Raw genomic sequence first — 20,172 nt, forward strand, 5'->3', positions numbered from 1 at the left:
ATAAGATTGTTACTAAACATAATATAGAATATAGATAATACATTACATTCAACTGTATTATGATGGATTATAGTGAAAGCTTAAATGCTAACATGTTATTATGTCATCATATTTATACGATTGTTTGAGACAGCAGTAGTAAAATAAAATGACAATGGATTGAAATAATGTCATTATTACTGTCAGAAATTAAAGAACTTAAAGTTATAACAAACACACAATAAATTTATGAAATAACTAAATTGTTAAGAATTGTGTAAATAAAAATATAGCTTATGTATTTACAATAACAAAATGTTTAGTGTTAAAATTTCTTAAAACGTAACACATAATTTAAATAAATATTGTAGATTTTGTAGAAATTGGAAGTAATTTTAATTTGCAGTTTCAACTTTCAAATTTCAATATTATTAGCAATTAATAAAAATAATTATTTTATATAATACATAATACGTAATATATAATAGCATCGGTGTAACTTTAAGCTATCAACACTATTTTAAAGCTTAATAAGAAAAAATAATAAATTTTCAAATATATATTCATTATAAAACAAGATTTAAAAAAAAATTGTTTTGATTATTAAAAAAATATTTTTACTATTTAAAATTTTATTTTTTACATACGAATATATAGAAAATTGTTGATAAAAATTCAATTTCATTATTCACTTTTAAATTACAACAAAAAACTTATTTTATTTTATCAAAAATTGGTAATACGCAAATATTTTTGTTTCCGATATTTTTATTTTCCTAATTATTTTGAAAATCACTAGAAAATTTCTACTTTTGAGTACCCCAAAGACCAACCATTAAATACAATTTTCTACCAAAAACCATATTTAGAATATTAAATTAAAGAATTTTAACTATTCAAAAAGGTGAAGGAAAGAAAAATATTGTAATTAAAAATAATGAATATCATTGTAAGACTGCAGGCACTATAATCGTATAGCTTAGAATCTAAAATATATTAAGTCCTTTAAAATATTAAAAAAAATCTTAAAAGGAAAGGAAATAGTAAGTCACTCTACTGTTAAGTAGTTTTAGAACGTCCTTCATGTCCTCGTCATGGAGTTAGTCACGGTGGTGGAAGTGTAAAATTTGAATTCAATGATAAATCATTTTATGCGAAAAACTATATCGAGCGAAGACAGTCTGTTAGCCTATATTAGTATGAATACATTTTATGATATATTTATATTACTAATATTATAGTTATTAATTTTATTATCTATGAGTATACGATAGATTAAATTAATACATTTTTATCAAAAATATTGCATTTATTATGTATTTAATAATTAGTATTAAATTATTATAAAAGTACCTATGTATAATATGTTATATCATATATTATTGCTGTTAACTTTTGAGTCAATATCAAAATACCGTAGAAAGGTATAAATAGGTTCGTGGTAAGATAGGTTAATAAGTAATAACATAAAATTAATCTAAAGGTTTCAAAAATGTCATGGAGTGACATCGTGTATTTAAAATATAATAATGAACGCAAAAGTTTCAAATCTCCACAAAAAATATTCAAAATTAATAATATTGTTATTCTTTGTTAAATACTTAATTTCGTCCAATTTTGAATTCACTCACCAAACTAGTATTTAGGTATATTATAAGTATTATCATATAAGAATAAGTAATAATATAATATAATATTACTTTTATACATAATTATAGTTTGTAAATAATATAAAAGCAGTAGATATGCACTAAATAATAATAATTTTTATTATATACTAATATAAAATATATCTAAATAGTAAGTACCTATACTATACTTGATTTGCTTTTCCCAACATACAGTAATATACTTATAATATATCCAATTAGGTAACTATATAGTAGTCATAAACATGACTACTCTACTCAATTTAAATGTAAGTTTTGGTACCCAACACTTAGATGCTAGATATACTTGTTTACTATGTATTTAGTATATCGTAGGTTCTATTATTATCTTTAGTGTATTACAGTTTCTTATTTATAGACTTTCAGTTAGCAATTATCATAGTAATAATACAGCTATAGTATATACACATGTATATACTCATTAACATTAGATCAATAAGTATTTTAATACATTAATGTATTAAACCATAAAATTAAACATTTTAAATGGAGCCAAATTTATCTAAAAAAGTTAAATTGATATTTTTCTATAATTTGTCATACCATTTTTAGTCAATAACCAATTCTTGGTTATACAAGAGAATCTAGTTAAAATAAATTGTCTACTGAATTCTGTTATATTGACTGTGATCTATTGAAAATAATAGTATATATGTATATGTAGTACGTATTATGTACCTACGTATTAATTTTAAGTACAAAAAAAAATACATTTATGGTCATAATATTCAGTTGACTGAATAGAATTGTTTAATCATATTAAAATATCAACATTTAGCCTTCAAAAATTGTATGTAAAAAAAAAAAAACTTTATCATATATTATCTGATCATTTTAATCCCAAAAAAGTAACAAAACATTAATAATATGAAAGTCATATATTTATTTTATTATTGCTGTTTATTGACGTTATAATATAATGAAAACTATTCTAAAATTTGTTTATTGTTTTCAGAAAAAAAATGCAACAAAAATTAAATTGCTTGTTATTATTTATTTTTTATCGTAACGTTATCATCACGTATATGTCAACCATATTTTTTTGTTTGATAATTTTAACAATAACCAAAAGATTAAAATTATTTAAAGATTAAAGTATAGATAAAGTACTTATATTTGTGTTTCAGAAACATGCTTATTACAAAATTTATGATTCTAACGAATATAAATTTAAAAAAAAACCAAACTAATTTAAAAGGTTTAATAAAAATGCCCCCTTTTTTAATTAATATAATATATATATATAGGCTTTTTAATCTCTAATTTAATAATTGTTTATACCCATAAAGAACTGATTTTGATTTATTAAAGAATTGAATCAGATATTATTTATGTTTTTTTTAAATGTTACGGAATCAATGAAACCTTAAATAAATCCCTTAGCAAATTACTAATTTACCAAAATCTTGAAACATTTTTTTATTTAATAATAACCTATCAAATTTTCCAAGCATTTGGAAAAACTCAGTAGTTATTTAAATTCTTCAACTCAATAAATCACTAGAAGATCCTGCCTCGTATAGATCTAGAAGATTTTTCCCTATATTTTCTAAAATTCTATAAAAAAAGCTCCTTCCTTTTGCTTTCGTTAACAGCATAATATATTAATATAACACATCAAATTTAGTTTTAGATCAAACTATTCGACTATGCATTAGCTGCATAAGACTGTTGTATACTATATCCCGTTTCTTAGAAAAGAAGAATTCTATACAACAGTATTTCTAGACATCTCCCAAGTCTTCGATTAAGTTTGACATGATGGACTATTATACAAACTTAAAAAATTCCAATCAAAGTCCTAATTTAATTCTACCTGACAAACTGCTCTTTTACCTCCGTCTAACGCTCTAAACACCTTACTTACTTAACTTGTTATACAATTAAACAGGAGTCTCTTACAGAAGCAACATTGTCCCTTTCTTTTACAAGTCAATAATTTGACTACTCTGGATGACTGGACATACGGTATTCAACTATAAGCCTTCTAATACTAAAGCACTTCAGACCTATCAATCCATCAGTTTACGACTAATAACGACCTCTCCTTATTGGTATTTTACAAACAAATAGTTCCATAAATACCTAAAAATATCTACTCTTAATGAATTAACTAAATTTTATTAGGTACTTTAAATTTTAATCTAACCTGAACTCGTACAGTAACACTTATTAATCAAACTATACTATCCCCCATAAACTCAAAAAATAATGGCCAAGAAACCTATTAAGATAAAAAAAAAAACAACAACACTATAATATCAAAAAAGTTACAGGTTGGGTGACACTGTTAAGTTTTTGCCTATTAATGATAAACTCCTGTCATTTATCAGCCAATATTTATGATCAAATTTACTAATTAAAGTATTATAATCGTATCCGATCTGTATAGATTGTAAATCGTTTAAATAAAATAAGTAATAGTACATACAAAAAATAACAGATTACATAGATATTTGAAAATTTGAAAATCCATTATTGAATGCATGAGATTTATTATATTATATATTTATATACGATTCACAATCACATCTCATAAAAGACAAGAATAGGTATAGTATAAAATATTATATAAATCATTATCATTGGTATAAAGACAATTTTTTGATATTGGTTCTAACTATGATAAATAATAGAATGTTTATATAACCGAATCTCAAAACATAAAATATATATTGACATAAAATAAAATGTAAAATATAATCATTAAGTTAAAATATCTCGAGTATCTAAATTGTTATTTTTTATGATTTAGATGATTTAAAATTTTAATCTTACGTCATACCCTAGACTTAAATAGGCACAATATCTCTTCATAAAAAAAAAGTTGACCAAATTATTGTATATTTTTTGAATAACTATTTAAAAATGAATATAAATTGTGTTCAGTGATTAGGTAAAATATTTTTTTTTCACATTGCGTGGTTAAAAAATAAAAATATTTTTTGTATATTTATTAATTAGGAAGAAGAAAGTAAGCATTTGTACTTTGAATTTTTGAAGCTAAAATATATTGTAAAACACTGAAAAAAATTGTGAAAGACAACTTTAAAATCTAAGACTTCATATATAAAATGTATGTGATAAACAGCTTCTACTGTTTCAAGTTTATTTAAGTCGGTGTCATATTTCTTAAAAATGTTTTAGAATAAAATTTAAAATTGTTTATAAAAATTAATGTTTTTTTTTCCAAACATTGACAAAAAATCTAAATTTTTACGCACATTTTTATCAGAATTAAACATATTTATTAATACGTACTTGTAACAATAGAAATTAAGTTTAATAGTAAATGAAAATTTAAATACAATCATGAAATACCTACGAATTATCTTAAATTACGAATATTCAGTAATAATTATAATAATAAATAATAATATAATACTGAAACTATAATTAAACTCACATAACATATGTCATTATAAAAACCAAGACATTAAAATATTTTTGGGAGTCTATTTGGTATATAAAAATCGGCGGTCGTCATTATCGCACATTAACCGTTCATAACCACATATTTTACACCCTTCAATACTGCACATAGGTATTTATTTTATTGTTAAAAAAGTAAATTTGAAAGATTGATAGTTCAAAACCACCCTCATTTGATTGACAGTTAAAAATTAAGGATGTTTTATTATAAAAAAATAATTTAGTATAAATTAAAAATAATTTTATTTATAATTAAATTGAAATAAATTTACACCCTAATGTTTTTAAATAATCAATTAAATTTATTTCCTTGGTCATGAAATGATTATATAAATTTAAAATATATTTTTCTTTTCTCATACATACTTTATGTGTACGATTTACGTTGTCGTTTCGTATGAGTCTAAATTTGGTTTCAGACTTTTTGATCTTGATTAAAATAAATATAGTGTGTGGTACTAAAATGATAAAGTTATTTTAGATAAATATATATGTTATTGAAATATATTGATGTGTGCGGTATTGAACGATTTAATTTGGGGAAATTATGCGGGATTAAAATATAAAAGTGTGTAGTTTTGAACGACGCCCGTAAAAATACGAACTTATTTAGAATGTGCCGACATTTTTAATATCACTGAATAATTACTCTTACCTTAAGTTTGGAATCTTGGTAGATAACTTTTGTTTCAAAAAATCACTAATTACTACTCCACATTAAATTACTGATGACGTATTATTATTTACTAAAATGAATTCAAACAATGATAATACTGCTGCCACTTATTATATACAATAACTATTTCTTTAGGGTTCATCAGTTAAGTCTCATATAGAGTACATAATAATAATAAATTTTATAATGAAGCATTTAATTATTTAACCTCATTGTGATATAATAACAATAAGAATAATGTAGTAGAGATGTATATATTATACAAAGGAGGTCAAAATATCTACCTCTACCTAAGTATAAAGAATTAATTATTGTTTCGGTCTCTCTCTAAAGTGTACCTATATAAACCCTAATATCACCATTGCTAGGCCAGGTGGCTAATTACGGTATGGAACGATGAAAATAAATTATCATTGCTAATTGTCAAGCTACTTAATAATTAAATAATATCGACACATATATGATTTCTACATAAAAGTCTCATCAAAAAAAAGAAAAAATACAAAACTGTTTTTGGTGGACTATAATCATAGAAAAAATGTCATTTTATTCTCACGGTTATTATTTTTGATTTTTCAGATCCCTCGTATTTCGTTAAATCCATGTTATCAACTGACCCACAAAAAACAATACCTATTTCTACTATTCCGCGTTTTTACATTATTTACGACGAACGTATGAATAAAAATCTTGATCGTCATGTGGAATATAACGAACACGTAAAAAACCTTTTGTATTTTACATCATTAAGTTCATTGAGACGTAGTCGTCGTAACGCCGACTGCTCGCCGTCGCATTTTCTATATTTTATAATTTATTAATTCATATACCTATTCAAATAATTCTGACCGACGGGCAACGCCGACCTTTGTCATTGACATTGTATTTATTTCGGGCGGTAATCAAGAAAAATGGCGCCGACGAACGGGATGTTTTTTGAAAATACCGCGATGAAATTACCGCATTTACTGCGACGGGTCGTGTAGATGGCATAGTGGTCGCCCGCCGCTCCGGCGACGTCGATAGTGGCGTCTCCGTCGGTCAGCAGTCGTGAGAAGCCGGGAAACGGACGAATCAGGCAACCAGCTGAACCAGCATCGGCCAGCGGTTGATTTTATAATACAGTTACTACTTAATACTTATTACGCTCACTGCTGACGCTCGCGCCACATACCATTTAGTGGCATTTACCTGAAATGTTGGTCGTGGGCGCCGCGTGTTCGTTTGGTTGAGTGCGATTTCACTTCGTCGCAAATCATCAGCGTCCGTTGTTCGTCCGTTTTTATGGGAATAGTTTAGCCGCACGTAACCGGATATTGAAATTCGTCCTCGCTTATTACTATTATTATTATTATTTTTAATCGTTTTTCGTCCAATCGTTAAAAACATATTTAGCCGTTATCAATTTATCATCCGCGCGGTGTGGATTTTAATGCGTGATAGCGGTGAACAATAATAATAAAAAAGCAACACATTTTCGGGCGGGTCTGCGAGGCGCGAGTGCATCCTGTGATAAGAGATAAAGCGGTGTGAGTCTCAATCGCGGCCGGTTGTTGTTTCGTAACGTTATTGTTTAGGTTCCTAGTGACCAGTGTTAATTATAGAAATAATGCAATATATTTTTTCACCGTTTTTAGTACTTTTCTTTCCGTTTACACGCTGCTGTTGAACGGATGTTCGTTGTATAACAGTTACCGAAATTGTATTTATCTGGCCACTTGTATCTAGTTTAGTTAAACCGGTTTGAATGTGCGCTCATCGAATTTATTTTTTCAAAAGACCCAAGTGAAGTGAATCCAACAACGACGACGAATTCACCAATAACCTCGTTGCCGAATCGTCCTCGCCATACAACTATTGGTAATGGACGCGTGATCTATACGACTGTGTGCTCAGACATATACCCACGAGATAATGTCCACGACGCCGTTCGTGGTCAAGCACGATGGGAAGAAGCACAATATTGAACATTTTTTGCGCTTCCACCCGGGTGGCACCAACACATTGTCATTGCTGAAGAACGCCGATGTCACCGATCGGCTGTTGGCTACTCACCACTCTGCTGCTGCATACGAGTTGCTCAAGGATTATAGAGTAGACGAGGAAGATGTACACAAGCATATTCGAGAAGATGGAGATCTAGAAGTAAGTGATAAGTTTATCCACAAAATGTATTATTTTCCTACTTCTAGTATTGCATTTACAACCAAAAAAATTTCATAATATTTCTATTTGATGCATTAATAAACACAATGCCAATTAAATTCCAAAGTTAGGTTAAAAATCATAAGGTAAATAGGTACCTAATTTTAATAAATATATTTTGTTATATTCCCTATATAAATTATATATTAAATAAATTACATATGAGAGTTATAACAGATAGACATTATTCGTACAAGCAACTCTATTTTATGCATTGAATGCCAATAAATTAATTCTCTAAAGGTAAATCTATGAGCTTAAACTTAAAAAAATATCATATAAATGAAGTGAGATGGGTATTTATAGTGTGTACTTTTATATCATAGGTATTAATACTTAATAATGTTAGGCATTTATTTAAATTATTGAGTTTATTTTTTTTCTAATATTTCCTAATTACTTAGGTACTACAATTTATTTATTATCTTTAAATAAATTACATTTCTTAATCTTTTTAGGTAATAGTATAAAATACTGAAAATAAAGAGGCTTGTAGTTATAATAATTAAATAGATATGTATAAAACTTCTTAAACTTATAAATTACAAGCATTTGAGTAACATTATGTTTAATTCTGTTTTATAGTTAGTCCTTCATAATTTTATGTACCTACAGTTTTAAATTTTATACTCAAGTAGGTAGACCTATATATTTATCAAATTTAAATATTATTATAAGTATATAGTAAAAACTAAAGCTATGAAATTAAATCTAAAAAATGTTTATGTGCTCTATAAATTTAAAACAACATATTTATAAAATGCACTTCAAATATTTATTTTAAAATCATTTCTAAATCAAAAAATTCTTTAATTACATTTATAAATAAAATTTCCAGAGTTACTAAATTCCACATTTTTGACATTAAATTTAATTTTAGTGTTAAATGTCTTAAAAAAATTTTAAAATGCTCTAAAATAATGATCTTAAATCCAAAAATATACCTATATAAAAAATAAAAACACAAGATTTGGGTTGCTATCTTCAGAAAATAATGTACTTATCTAATATGTATCAAATACCTATTGTTATAAATTTTAGTAATTATTCATTGCATGCATGTTAAATCTGGTCAATAAATGTATTTTAGAATCTACTCAATACTTACTAATATTTAAAACAAATATATTTTAGTCAATTGTATGTAATGTAACAGTATACTATGATATCTATATTTCATAAAAGCTAAAAGTCTATACATTCTTGGCAACAACCAAAATACAATACAATATCATAGTTTGGATTGTTAGAATGTTAATAATAAAAAAATATTATATACCTACTTCAAAAATGTAAACATTTCAATTCTTATTTTAGTGAATATTTTAGTTAAAAATGTTGAATACATCTTTATGCAGAATGTAGATAGATAGTGACCTATAATCTTACTTATAATTATTCAATTTAGAATTTTATTATGTATGTACTCTTATGTAATACAGTTTGTATTTTTATTCTTAGTTTTATTTATCATTTAAAAATATAAAAATCAGATTAACATTATAAGTTATATTAAGTACCTAAGTTAGTAACTATATCATTAAGTTTGAGAATATAACACTTAAAATCAATTTTAATACAAAATGTTAAATTTATATATAGTTAGGTACCTCTTTTATCAGGTAGGTATTAATTATTTTTTTTTAGTATTAGTAAATTGCAGTTGCATTGGGGTTGATTGTAAATTAAACAGTTATTGTATCATTGAAAAAGTATACCTAATATTCCTCTGAATATAAATTTTCATCACACATCAATGAATTCAATATCTTGAAATTAAACTATATTAGGACACTATTTATAATAATCACAATAATATGTTAGAAAATAAGTAATTAAAATTAATAAGTTTCTTCAGTTTAAGTTGAGTTTAAAGGTTAATATGTATATATACTAAATTATTATTATTATTAACTGCTAATGTTTTAATGTTATGGTGCTTGATAATTGGTGGTATAAGTTAATTTTGAAAGTAATTATTTCTTTATGTGATATTCTTATTAAATTCCCTAAAAGTTCTATGTAACACCTTATAAATAAAACCATAGGTCCATAGATAATGTAGATAGACAATGCTTGTATAGGTACTAATTTTATGTCATGAAATTTACAAAAACATTTCAACTGCTATGAAATTAAAATTCATCGGCATTTAATTGATAAAATTGCCTTAGCTATTTGTGATACCTATTTTATTAATTAAACCAGTATGAAAATAAATAGATCGGTTTGTTTTGTCATTGATAATTTTTTATTAGTAATGTTTTATCTATAATATATTTTATTCATGGTTAAGTTTATAATATATTAAACTAGTCATTATACAGAAGTTTATATTTGGCTAAAGAGTGTTAAGTGCATTTGATTTAAAAAGTTATTAAAAATAAAAATACCAGAGAAAATACATTTATCTTAACTTGATAGATTAAAAAAAAAAAATTGAATTTTCAATAAATTCTATCATAAATTGTAATTAATTGTGTTAGGTATTGTGTTAAAATCTGGTTTGATATTAATTTATTAGAATCATAAAATCTAAATAAGACAAAATATCAATATTTTAAAATACTAAATACTTAACATAGTAATAATAATCATAAATTATAGTATGCATTCATCATTTTTTAATTGCCATAATAAATAATTATAACTTAGGTAATTTGTTATTTATTATAAAATTCCAAAAAAATGTAGATAGTACCTATTTTAGATTTTTTTTGATGATATACTTTAAAGGATTATTAATTTTAACTATTTTTAGAGAATAATTAAACAATTATTTTATACTCTAAAGAATGTTAAGTGTGTAATATATAATCTTAAAGTGAAGCAGATTATTTGTATAATCTATTTTTATGTTTGGTATTGAACTCTGACATTGAACTTAAATTATTAGAAAACATATTAGAAACAAAAGTCTATGGATAAATAAATCCTATAATATTTTAAATAAATCATTATTTTTATTAATAACATTTATAATATCTACTTTAAATACCTATTCATAATTTAGTTTAAATTAAAAAATAAAAAGTTTTTCAATCTAATCTGCTACTAAATTCTTTTAAACATAATTATTTTACAAGACATTAAAAAAATATTCATTATATTACATATCAGAGCAACTATACTCTTAGGAAAATAAACTCTTTAACTGTTAGAGCTGATTTGTGCATTCAACTTATGATTTAACTTTAGGTACAATTTAATGTAAATAACTTCTCTGATCAAAATCTTAACCTTAAATATTATGTATTCTTCTTATTTATGAACAATATTCTTTGAAAAATTTTATAACTATTCAATTTTGTGTCATTGTTAATCTTTTTATTTATCGAGCTATTTATGTAGTGTTGTAATATATGATTTACCTATTGGTTTATAATGTTATGTGACCTGAGATTTTGTAGATAATGTTATTCGTGCTGTATGTCATTGTAACTTTTGTTTTTGTTAGTATTTCTATTTTCTATTACATCCTATAAATGGACACTATATTCATGTTTAAGAAGTATGAGATGTAGAAAAATAAAACAATAAATCTCTCGAAGAATTTCATCATTCCTAAAACAGGTGTAATTTTTAGACAACAATATATATTTGGTCAGATTTTAAATTTAAAATATTAAAAATAATGGTATGAGACTTATCCATTGATGCTGCCATACTATCTTATAGAAACTTGGTATTAATCAGTAAGGAATTTAGAACATATACTTCTCAAATAATTATGAAATATTTTTTTTAAATTTACTCAGGTAAATTTATTTTATTATGTACATATTTAAAAAATGTTGTTATATTGTTACACGTCATTCTTTTTACACATTAAAACAATTAATACATCCTTATTCATTTATTTTTTATCATTGCATTTATTATAAATGTATACTATATATATATATATATATTGTACCCACATGTGATTGTTGGTATCCGTTAATGTAGAAGGTCATATACAACACAAATACTCAATAATATTCCTTTATGCTACCTATGTATCTATGTATCTTTAAATTGTATTTTTATTTTGTAAATAAAACTCAACGTTCCCGACAAAAAAAGCTTCCAGGAGGTGTATAACCATTTAAACATTTAATTAATTTACTTTTGAGTAGGTATATCTTATTAATTATAGTTATTAAAAATTATTATTAAATGTGTGTGTCATGATGTCACACTAAATTTATTACGATTGTCATATTATACTTAAATTAAATTTATTTTGTGTAATTAAAATTAGAAGTAAAATACATTTTCAAGCAGTATAAGTAATAGCCATTTGATATTTATCAATCATTCAACTTAAATTGGACTAAAGTTGATTTTTACCTAGGTATTCTAATATTCATTTTAACATTACACTTTACACAGATATATTTTTAAGTCAAGTCTCATCTATTTTTCTAAATTCTAAAGTAAAATAATAATTTATACAGCAAAAATAGTCAATAGAATCACATTCTTGCTCTATTCTAATAACCTATAAGTATGCCTCAGTAGTCATACAGTTTCATTTTTATATCTATGTTTTGTATTTTTAAATACATGTACACATGAGCCAATTATTTTATTTTATTTTAAACAACAAATGATGAGCAATAATTAAATTTTAATTTTAATGAATTCAAAATATATACGAGTACTCGTATAATGCACAATAGGTGATATACTTGATTTGTTCTAATATAATACAATTATGACGTGTTATTAATCCACCTTTAGTTTAGGTATAATATATATACTTTTTTATCGTGAAAATCACTCAAGTCTGACCAATAGAGTAAAGTTATCAAAAAAACGATAGCTTAACTTTATCGTAGTTTTGACACTCCATAATCCCCTATTCCTTCCATTCTTAAGTAATCCTTGTAGGAACTTGACAGCTTAGTAATAAATTGGAAGGGTTGAAAATTAAAACATGTGTGTCGTTTGCGTCTAGAATATAAACTTAAATAAAAACTTTCATCTAAATATTCTAGTAAATAATAAGCCAAGTATTACAATTTGTCGTTTTAGAAATTTTATGTTTTGAAACATGATAGTTTTTTAAATTTTTAACAATAGCAAGAAACGAGGCAAGAAATGTGTTGATTTACAATATTTCTATGGGCCACAAAGTATATAACTTAAATACTATTTATATATACAATCAAATTTGCTTATAACGATCTTCAAGGGACCTAGAGAATCTGATCGTTATAACCGAACTTCGTTATATTCAGATTATAAAAAGTAACTACACGTAAGATATAAAACCAATTAAATACATTGCTTGGAATCGTTTTACCCGAAATATCATTATATACGGCATCGTAGTAAGCAAATTCGACTGTATATAATATTCTTACTATATTTATTTAAATAATTACTCAAAAATTTCGATGTAGCATCTATATATATATATGTTGGAAATTGGGCCTAGATGTTATTACTTTAGGTAGTAAACTGAATGGTCATTTTTCATGTCGAATGCGATAATGTACCATTGCTATTATCATTGTTTGTTATATTTAATAGAGATCATAATAAATTGCTATCCTCCGTTGAGAAGAACAAAGTAAATCAAGTGCCTAAATACAATTTCTGTCATGTCAACATTTTTTTCTTTTAAATTTTCGTAATAATATAGGAAAACAAGTAACTTGTGAGGGGTCATTTAAAAAATCAAACTTAAATAAAATTCAAATATTTCAAAACATCACACTTGAACGAATCTTTATCTTAAACTTAATTTTTTAGAATGACCATGGTATTAAATCAATTGAGGAAGAAACCACACATTTTAACAAACTGTTTTTTTCTAAGCTAGTAAACATCCACAGCACACTCATAAATTATTTTCATACCCTTACACTTCCTAGAAATCTTCATTGAAAGTTAAAAAAGTGATATCGATAACTTTTAATTTAATTTTCTCTCCTTTTAATCTTTAACTAATATGTTATTAATGGATAGTTTCTTATTCATGTAACTTTACATTGATGTTTTATTTTCCTTTTATCATATTTATTGAATAAAAACCTGACATTTTATAGTTATTGGAATAAATAATCAAAAAGTTTTCGAGCCTTTGTTCACTTGTAGAACATTTAGACATAATATAATGTATATAATGAAACCCAAAACTGAGAAAATATTAAACTTAGAACTCATGTAACCATAACCACTATGCAATATTTTGGTTAATAATAACTCGAATTAAAATCGAGTAAATATAAATTTGTCTTTTAGATTAATTTTATAATAATAGTTTGTTTGTTGATCTGTTGTTATTTATTTTTTGTGCATTCTTAATTATTATATGAAGAAGGTACATTAAATAACTAAAATGTATTTTGCGATATACATTCATTAATTCAATAAAATTTATGAAGAAATTATGTACTACTTCATTTTTGATTACCTTAAAATGTTATTAATTACACGAAATTAATATTGGAAGGATTTAAATAAAAACTAATCCAATCCATATCTTTGTATAGTCGTACGCCTAATTCACAATCCGTAAAAATTGTTTTGATATTGTTCCTGTTTTTTTTTTTTTTTAATTTTAGTGTATACTTAAGCAATATAATTCCTAATACAACTTTGCCTTACTTAATTATGTAACTCAAGGTGTGTCAAATTATGATGATTAAAAATTAAATTATAGACAGGAAAAAGGTGACTTATAATAATTGGTAGGCATTTTATTGACAACTTAAGTATTATATAATATTAAACTATTAATGTATGCTTTACAAATAGTATTATTTTTTTTATTGTTTATTAATTTTATTAGTTACATCCGAAATTTTTGTAGTTGAATTTAATTAAAATTAATTAGAATGATGTTGTAAATAAGATATGATATGTTCGTCTTTTTAATTGACATGCAAAAATCATAAAACTTAAATATTTAAATGTATAATAATACTATTATATATTCCATTTTTATGAAAAACTTTCAAATATTATGATAGTAGATAATAGGTACCTGTAGTAAATTCTACCGCGGTAAAATTTTAATGTCAGGAAAAATGAATCATTGAATTAGTCATTGGTTGATTGTTTAAAATTTTTAGAAGATTTCAATTTAATTTGATATTTTTAACTATGGAAATAATTGATAATCCAAAAATTCCATAACAAAGTTTTTTTTATGATTTTAAAAAAGTTAACCCATTTTTTATTTGGTTATCCATACTTACCCTTTATTACTTTTTAAACCTATGATTTTAATTGAAAATTATCTTAGACCTATTTCACAGCTATGCGTATTTTGCGTAGTTTATCATTCGCTCATTTGATGATTTACATTATTTAAATACGACGTACGCTCCGTCAACACGAAGTCGTACTAATTTTTTAGCTACTATTATAAATTAAAATCGTGCTTGCTTGATCAATTATTTAGATTAATAAATCAAACTTTTTTCAAAAAATATTTTATAATTAAAAAAGATAATTATATCAAAATTACAAATATAAAAATATGCGTATGCGTTAGAACTGAGAAAAAAAATGATTAAAATGCTCTTTTAAAGAAAATTTTTCATTTAGTTGTTAAAATTTAATTCTTGCTACCTTACGATGCATTTATGTCTTATATTTGATGTTGCTAAAAGTAAGAAAAGGTACTCAAAATTGTTATTATCTGAAGGGAATTGAAAGTAGAGATTCTGTCATTGTCTAGCATACTCGAAATATAGGAATTTAGAAATGTTTTACTCATATTTCCGATTGATCTTATAAAGCGATAAGAATTTTGAAAACAGATTTGTATTTGTCGTAGTCTATTTGAGAATAATTTTATTATATCTTTGATTTTTTTTTCCTGAAAATGAGGACTATTGATTATCCTTGTAATTCATATCCTTAAAATAGTCAAGAATACTATAACATTTTTCTATCTATATATTATTTGGATATATGAAGCTTTTGTTTATACTATACAGTTATAAAATTAACATTTTGTGTGTGTATTAAATACTCATTAAAAAAATAGTTAAATTAATTATCATTTTGTATAAAAAAAATATTTAAAAACTTTTTAAATAATTGAATCATATAAGCTAGAGTCTTATATAATATATATTTGGATTTTTATTTGATTATCGAAAATCTATTTGCTTTATTACGTTTGTATCTTACCTGGTTTATATAATTAATAAGCATTATTTATTAAATAATGCTTTATTCACTTACATAGGTATATTTCTTAAGTATTGTATACTCGTGTGTCTATACTCTATACTATATTAAGCTGATATTTTAAACGTGTAAGCATAGAGTACACGGTAAATATAATTTTGAAATTACATTATACTGGCGTTAATACCAAATAATTTCGTTTCAGAATATATTTAATGTTTTTTGATTTATTTTCCAAGAATACGTTTTATCACGTAACTCCACTCGTGACGAGAAAATTGAATAATTAAATTGTGTCATTAAACTAAGTACTATAAAATATTCGTTTAAAATGTATTTAATTTTAGTATCAAGTCTAGTTTTGTAAACATTACTTCAAAGTATTTGTAATTGTTTGTAAATGATTAAAATTCTATTAGCAGTTGTATAATTATATAAAATTAAGTATTTATAATTATTATTGTATTTAAAAATTATTAATTGTATTGTAGTATATTTTTATTTCTTAGCGAAAATTAAATAAGTAAACTGTTGAAATAACATAATTATTGATTAATGATCGATTACCTATCAAAAATCAATTAGAAGGTGGTACTTTACACAAAATTGAGTTTATATTGATATAATATATAATTAGTTTGCCTTGTATTGAGTGATTTGATAAAAATGTATAACAGTTTATGTAGTAACTAGTAGTGGCAAATAGACGTATGTGCGGGATATGTAGGGTTAAGGTTTGTGTTTACATACCCTAATGGCTGAAGAAAGGCACTACTTTTGGAGAGCTTAATATAAATGATGTCTCAAAATAAGGCTTATTAGAAACGAATAATAATAAAATTTGTAGATTTAATCTATGTTCATGGCTTAATTAAACAACATAATTTTGTAATAAAAATTATGAAATAATATTCTTTTCAATAAAGACGTTTTTTTTTTAAATAATATGTTTTTAGTTTTTAGCATAAAAAAAATTTAAAACCTACATAATTTTCTACGTAATTAAAGCAGTGATATTATAAACAGTTATCATAAATATTTTAGAGGTAATAAGTATCAGTATTTATTTTTTAACATTTATATTTTTGGGGAGCACATTTTATGAGCCGTAAACCCTGTGGCCAAATTCAGTATACGCCCATTGCAGAACAATATAATCATGAGATATATCTATCACTAAAGAAATTAAGAACTGATTATATTAAGTTAAAATTCGGTGGTTTTAAAAAACTCTTATAGTATCTATAATTTTTATTTTTATAATTATGTATCATTTTTATTAAAAATTATGATAATTTTGATATCTGCATTTAATTTAATTTAACGGATTCTTATTTCAGTATAAAAATCGTGTTAAAAAAATAATGTAGGTATGCTTTATTTTTTTTTTTTTTTTCTATGAATTATTGTGTTTGGCGTCAAAAGATAGTTTCAAAAATGTAATTTTATATTTTCTCAAAAATTAATTAATAGTTAGGTATATAATTTGAAAAAATAATATATTAGTTTATTTAGATCATTTTTTCATGTAAATTTTAAACTATTTGCACCTCTAAAATATATTTTTAAACTAGACTTTTTAATTTTTTTACAATTGTATAACTATACTGTTTTACTTCTCTTAAAACTTACCAATATAATATAACAATTGCTATTTAATCTTGTACGTTATTATACTTTATTATCATTTTATAATTGTTCATAAACGTTGAAAAAATATAAATAAGTCCTGTTTTAACTAAAAAATAATTAAAATCGTTTTTTAATTTATTATTTTCTTCAAATTTAATATCACTACACAACATAGCCATATCATGCAGAAATGAGTGGAGCGAGACAAGTGTATTACTTCCGGTATCCCGTCTGGCTATCTATTCCCATTTTTAAAGTGTGAGAAAATTACTTCTTTTAACATTTTTAGAGTTATTGTATTGTATATTTTAATGGCAAAAACTTGGCATCAATTTCGTATATTTTTTTTAGCCGTTCTGGGTACTCAAGAAAACTATGAAGTTGATTTACATTCCATAGATTATACATATGTTATAAAATCAGGTCCGCAGAAGTCTAATACTTATGTAGGTTTTTCAGAACAAAATATTTGGAACTCTGACAATATATTCAACCCTTGAAAGTTTTTATTCAGACCTCTTTTAAAAATTTATTGATGTGTGGTTTTGAAAAACAAATAGATTTTAACTAATTTTGTGTGAGTTGTTCGTTTTTTCTTGTATAAAATAAAGCAGCTTTTAAATATTTTTTATGATAGTATTTTGGACATGGCCGTGTTTATTTATAAACTTAAATAATTAATAATAGATAATATGTATTTAATATGTATATCTTCAAAAATTATGATATTTTATCAAAAACAATACTTAATATTATGCTAGAAGCAGAAACTTGGTTTATAAGTTCACTTTCTGCAGGGTCTCTAATTTATTGTCACTATCATTTTTTCGTATTTTTCTAAATCAAGAAATAATTATTTAAAGTGAAATTGAGTAATGTTTTCTGTATTGGAGTAACAATCTACATTAAATAATTACATTTCCTATTCAACTTTTAAGCTTGTTGCTATAAAGTTCTTAATAGTATTTATTCAGACTAAAAATCAGAGAAAATTGTGATGTCATACGTTTTGACAATGCCGATCAATGCATTAGCCCAGAAATATTCGAATATTTAATCCCTTTGTTTCTCAGCATAGATATGATTATTTATAGTAGATAGTCCTTCTGCAGTATTATTGTTGATGATCTTGTACCAAATCATAATTTTTAGTGAATATAAATTCTATATATATATATTAATATACAATATACATATAATACTTTCTCGAGTACTTTCTTTAATTTCATCTACAATAGTAGTTATCTAGAGGTACCTAATAATTTCCATTGGTTTAAATAATAATTGGATTCTAAACAAAAACAACTTACAAGTGTTTATATTTTTTATGTATTCAACTATTTATTTTTTATATTTGATCAGTAATAACTTGTTTATTAAAAGATACTTTAGAAGTAAACGTTTCATATAACTCTTCTTTAAATTTGGAATTGAACACGGATGGTACATTAGAATATTAAGAGTTTATTTTTAAACTTTATAATATTTTTTTCAAAAAAATACGAAAAACTACTGAAAATATATAATATTCAGGAAACTTTGCGGGAGGTAAAATTCCCGCAGTAGAAGAAAACTTTTATCATTATTTTACTATTTTTTTAATAATTTTAGAGACTTGAATATATATTTTTATAATTTTTAATGTATTAATTTTTTAAAAGCAATAAAATTTTAAAAATAATATTGATCATACACAATTATTGATAAAAAATATCAATAACTAATGTACCTACTTATTGTCTTCATTTTATACAATTTGCAGTTTTAATTTAGAACTCCTGTAATTATCTTAGTTAATAAAATGTGTTTTCATAGCTATATTTATTAAATTTCTACAATTATAACTAATTATTTTAGATAATTCTAAGCCGAATGATAAGAAGATTTTACGATGATGTTTGTTTTTTCCTTTCCATGAACACATTTTTGATCAGAAGACTCAACCCAATCAGACATATTGTAACTCATTTTTTGGTAGCAAATTATATCTAGTTGAAAATTTAGTTTTTGGATATATTTGACGAGTGTGTTTGAAAAAACTATTAAAAAAATGACGAAAAAACCATCAAATTCAAAAAATAATTGCAACCTTTAAGTTTTAAAATTTACACCATATTGTCCATATTAGTACTTTATTGGTATTAATAAAAGCTCAATATTTTTTTTCTTAATATTGCATTATTTATCGACATTTTGGAGTTCTAGGTTCTTATACATACATTATATTTATTCCTACGTTTACTGTTAGTATATTTTAATATAAAACATACAGAATACTTAGCTGGTCTTAGAAATTAAGTGAATTATTACTCTAAAGCTCTTCTTATTAGAATTAATTTATTGAATGCAATTATTTACAACTTGATACACTCATTACAGTAATTTACCCAATGATGATTGATATATTGCACTCAAAACCTACTATATAACAGAGGGAGTCTT

General features: G+C 24.0%; 1 protein-coding gene across 1 annotated transcript in view; it reads left to right on the top strand.

Moving 5' to 3' along the window:
- Positions 1–6,840: 6,840 nt before the first annotated feature.
- The window catches only part of LOC112595999 (fatty acid 2-hydroxylase), a 38,583-nt gene continuing 25,251 nt past the window's right edge, over positions 6,841–20,172 (top strand). Inside the window, exon 1 of the mRNA XM_025341434.1 lies at positions 6,841–7,902. Coding sequence (XP_025197219.1) covers positions 7,672–7,902 — 231 coding nt within the window. The 5' untranslated portion in view covers positions 6,841–7,671. The remainder of the gene's footprint in view (positions 7,903–20,172) is intronic.

This window comes from Melanaphis sacchari, unplaced genomic scaffold (genome assembly GCF_002803265.2).
Source record: "Melanaphis sacchari strain LSU unplaced genomic scaffold, SCAv2.0 Contig2_pilon_pilon, whole genome shotgun sequence".
In the NCBI taxonomy this organism is placed as follows: Eukaryota; Metazoa; Arthropoda; class Insecta; order Hemiptera; family Aphididae; genus Melanaphis; species Melanaphis sacchari.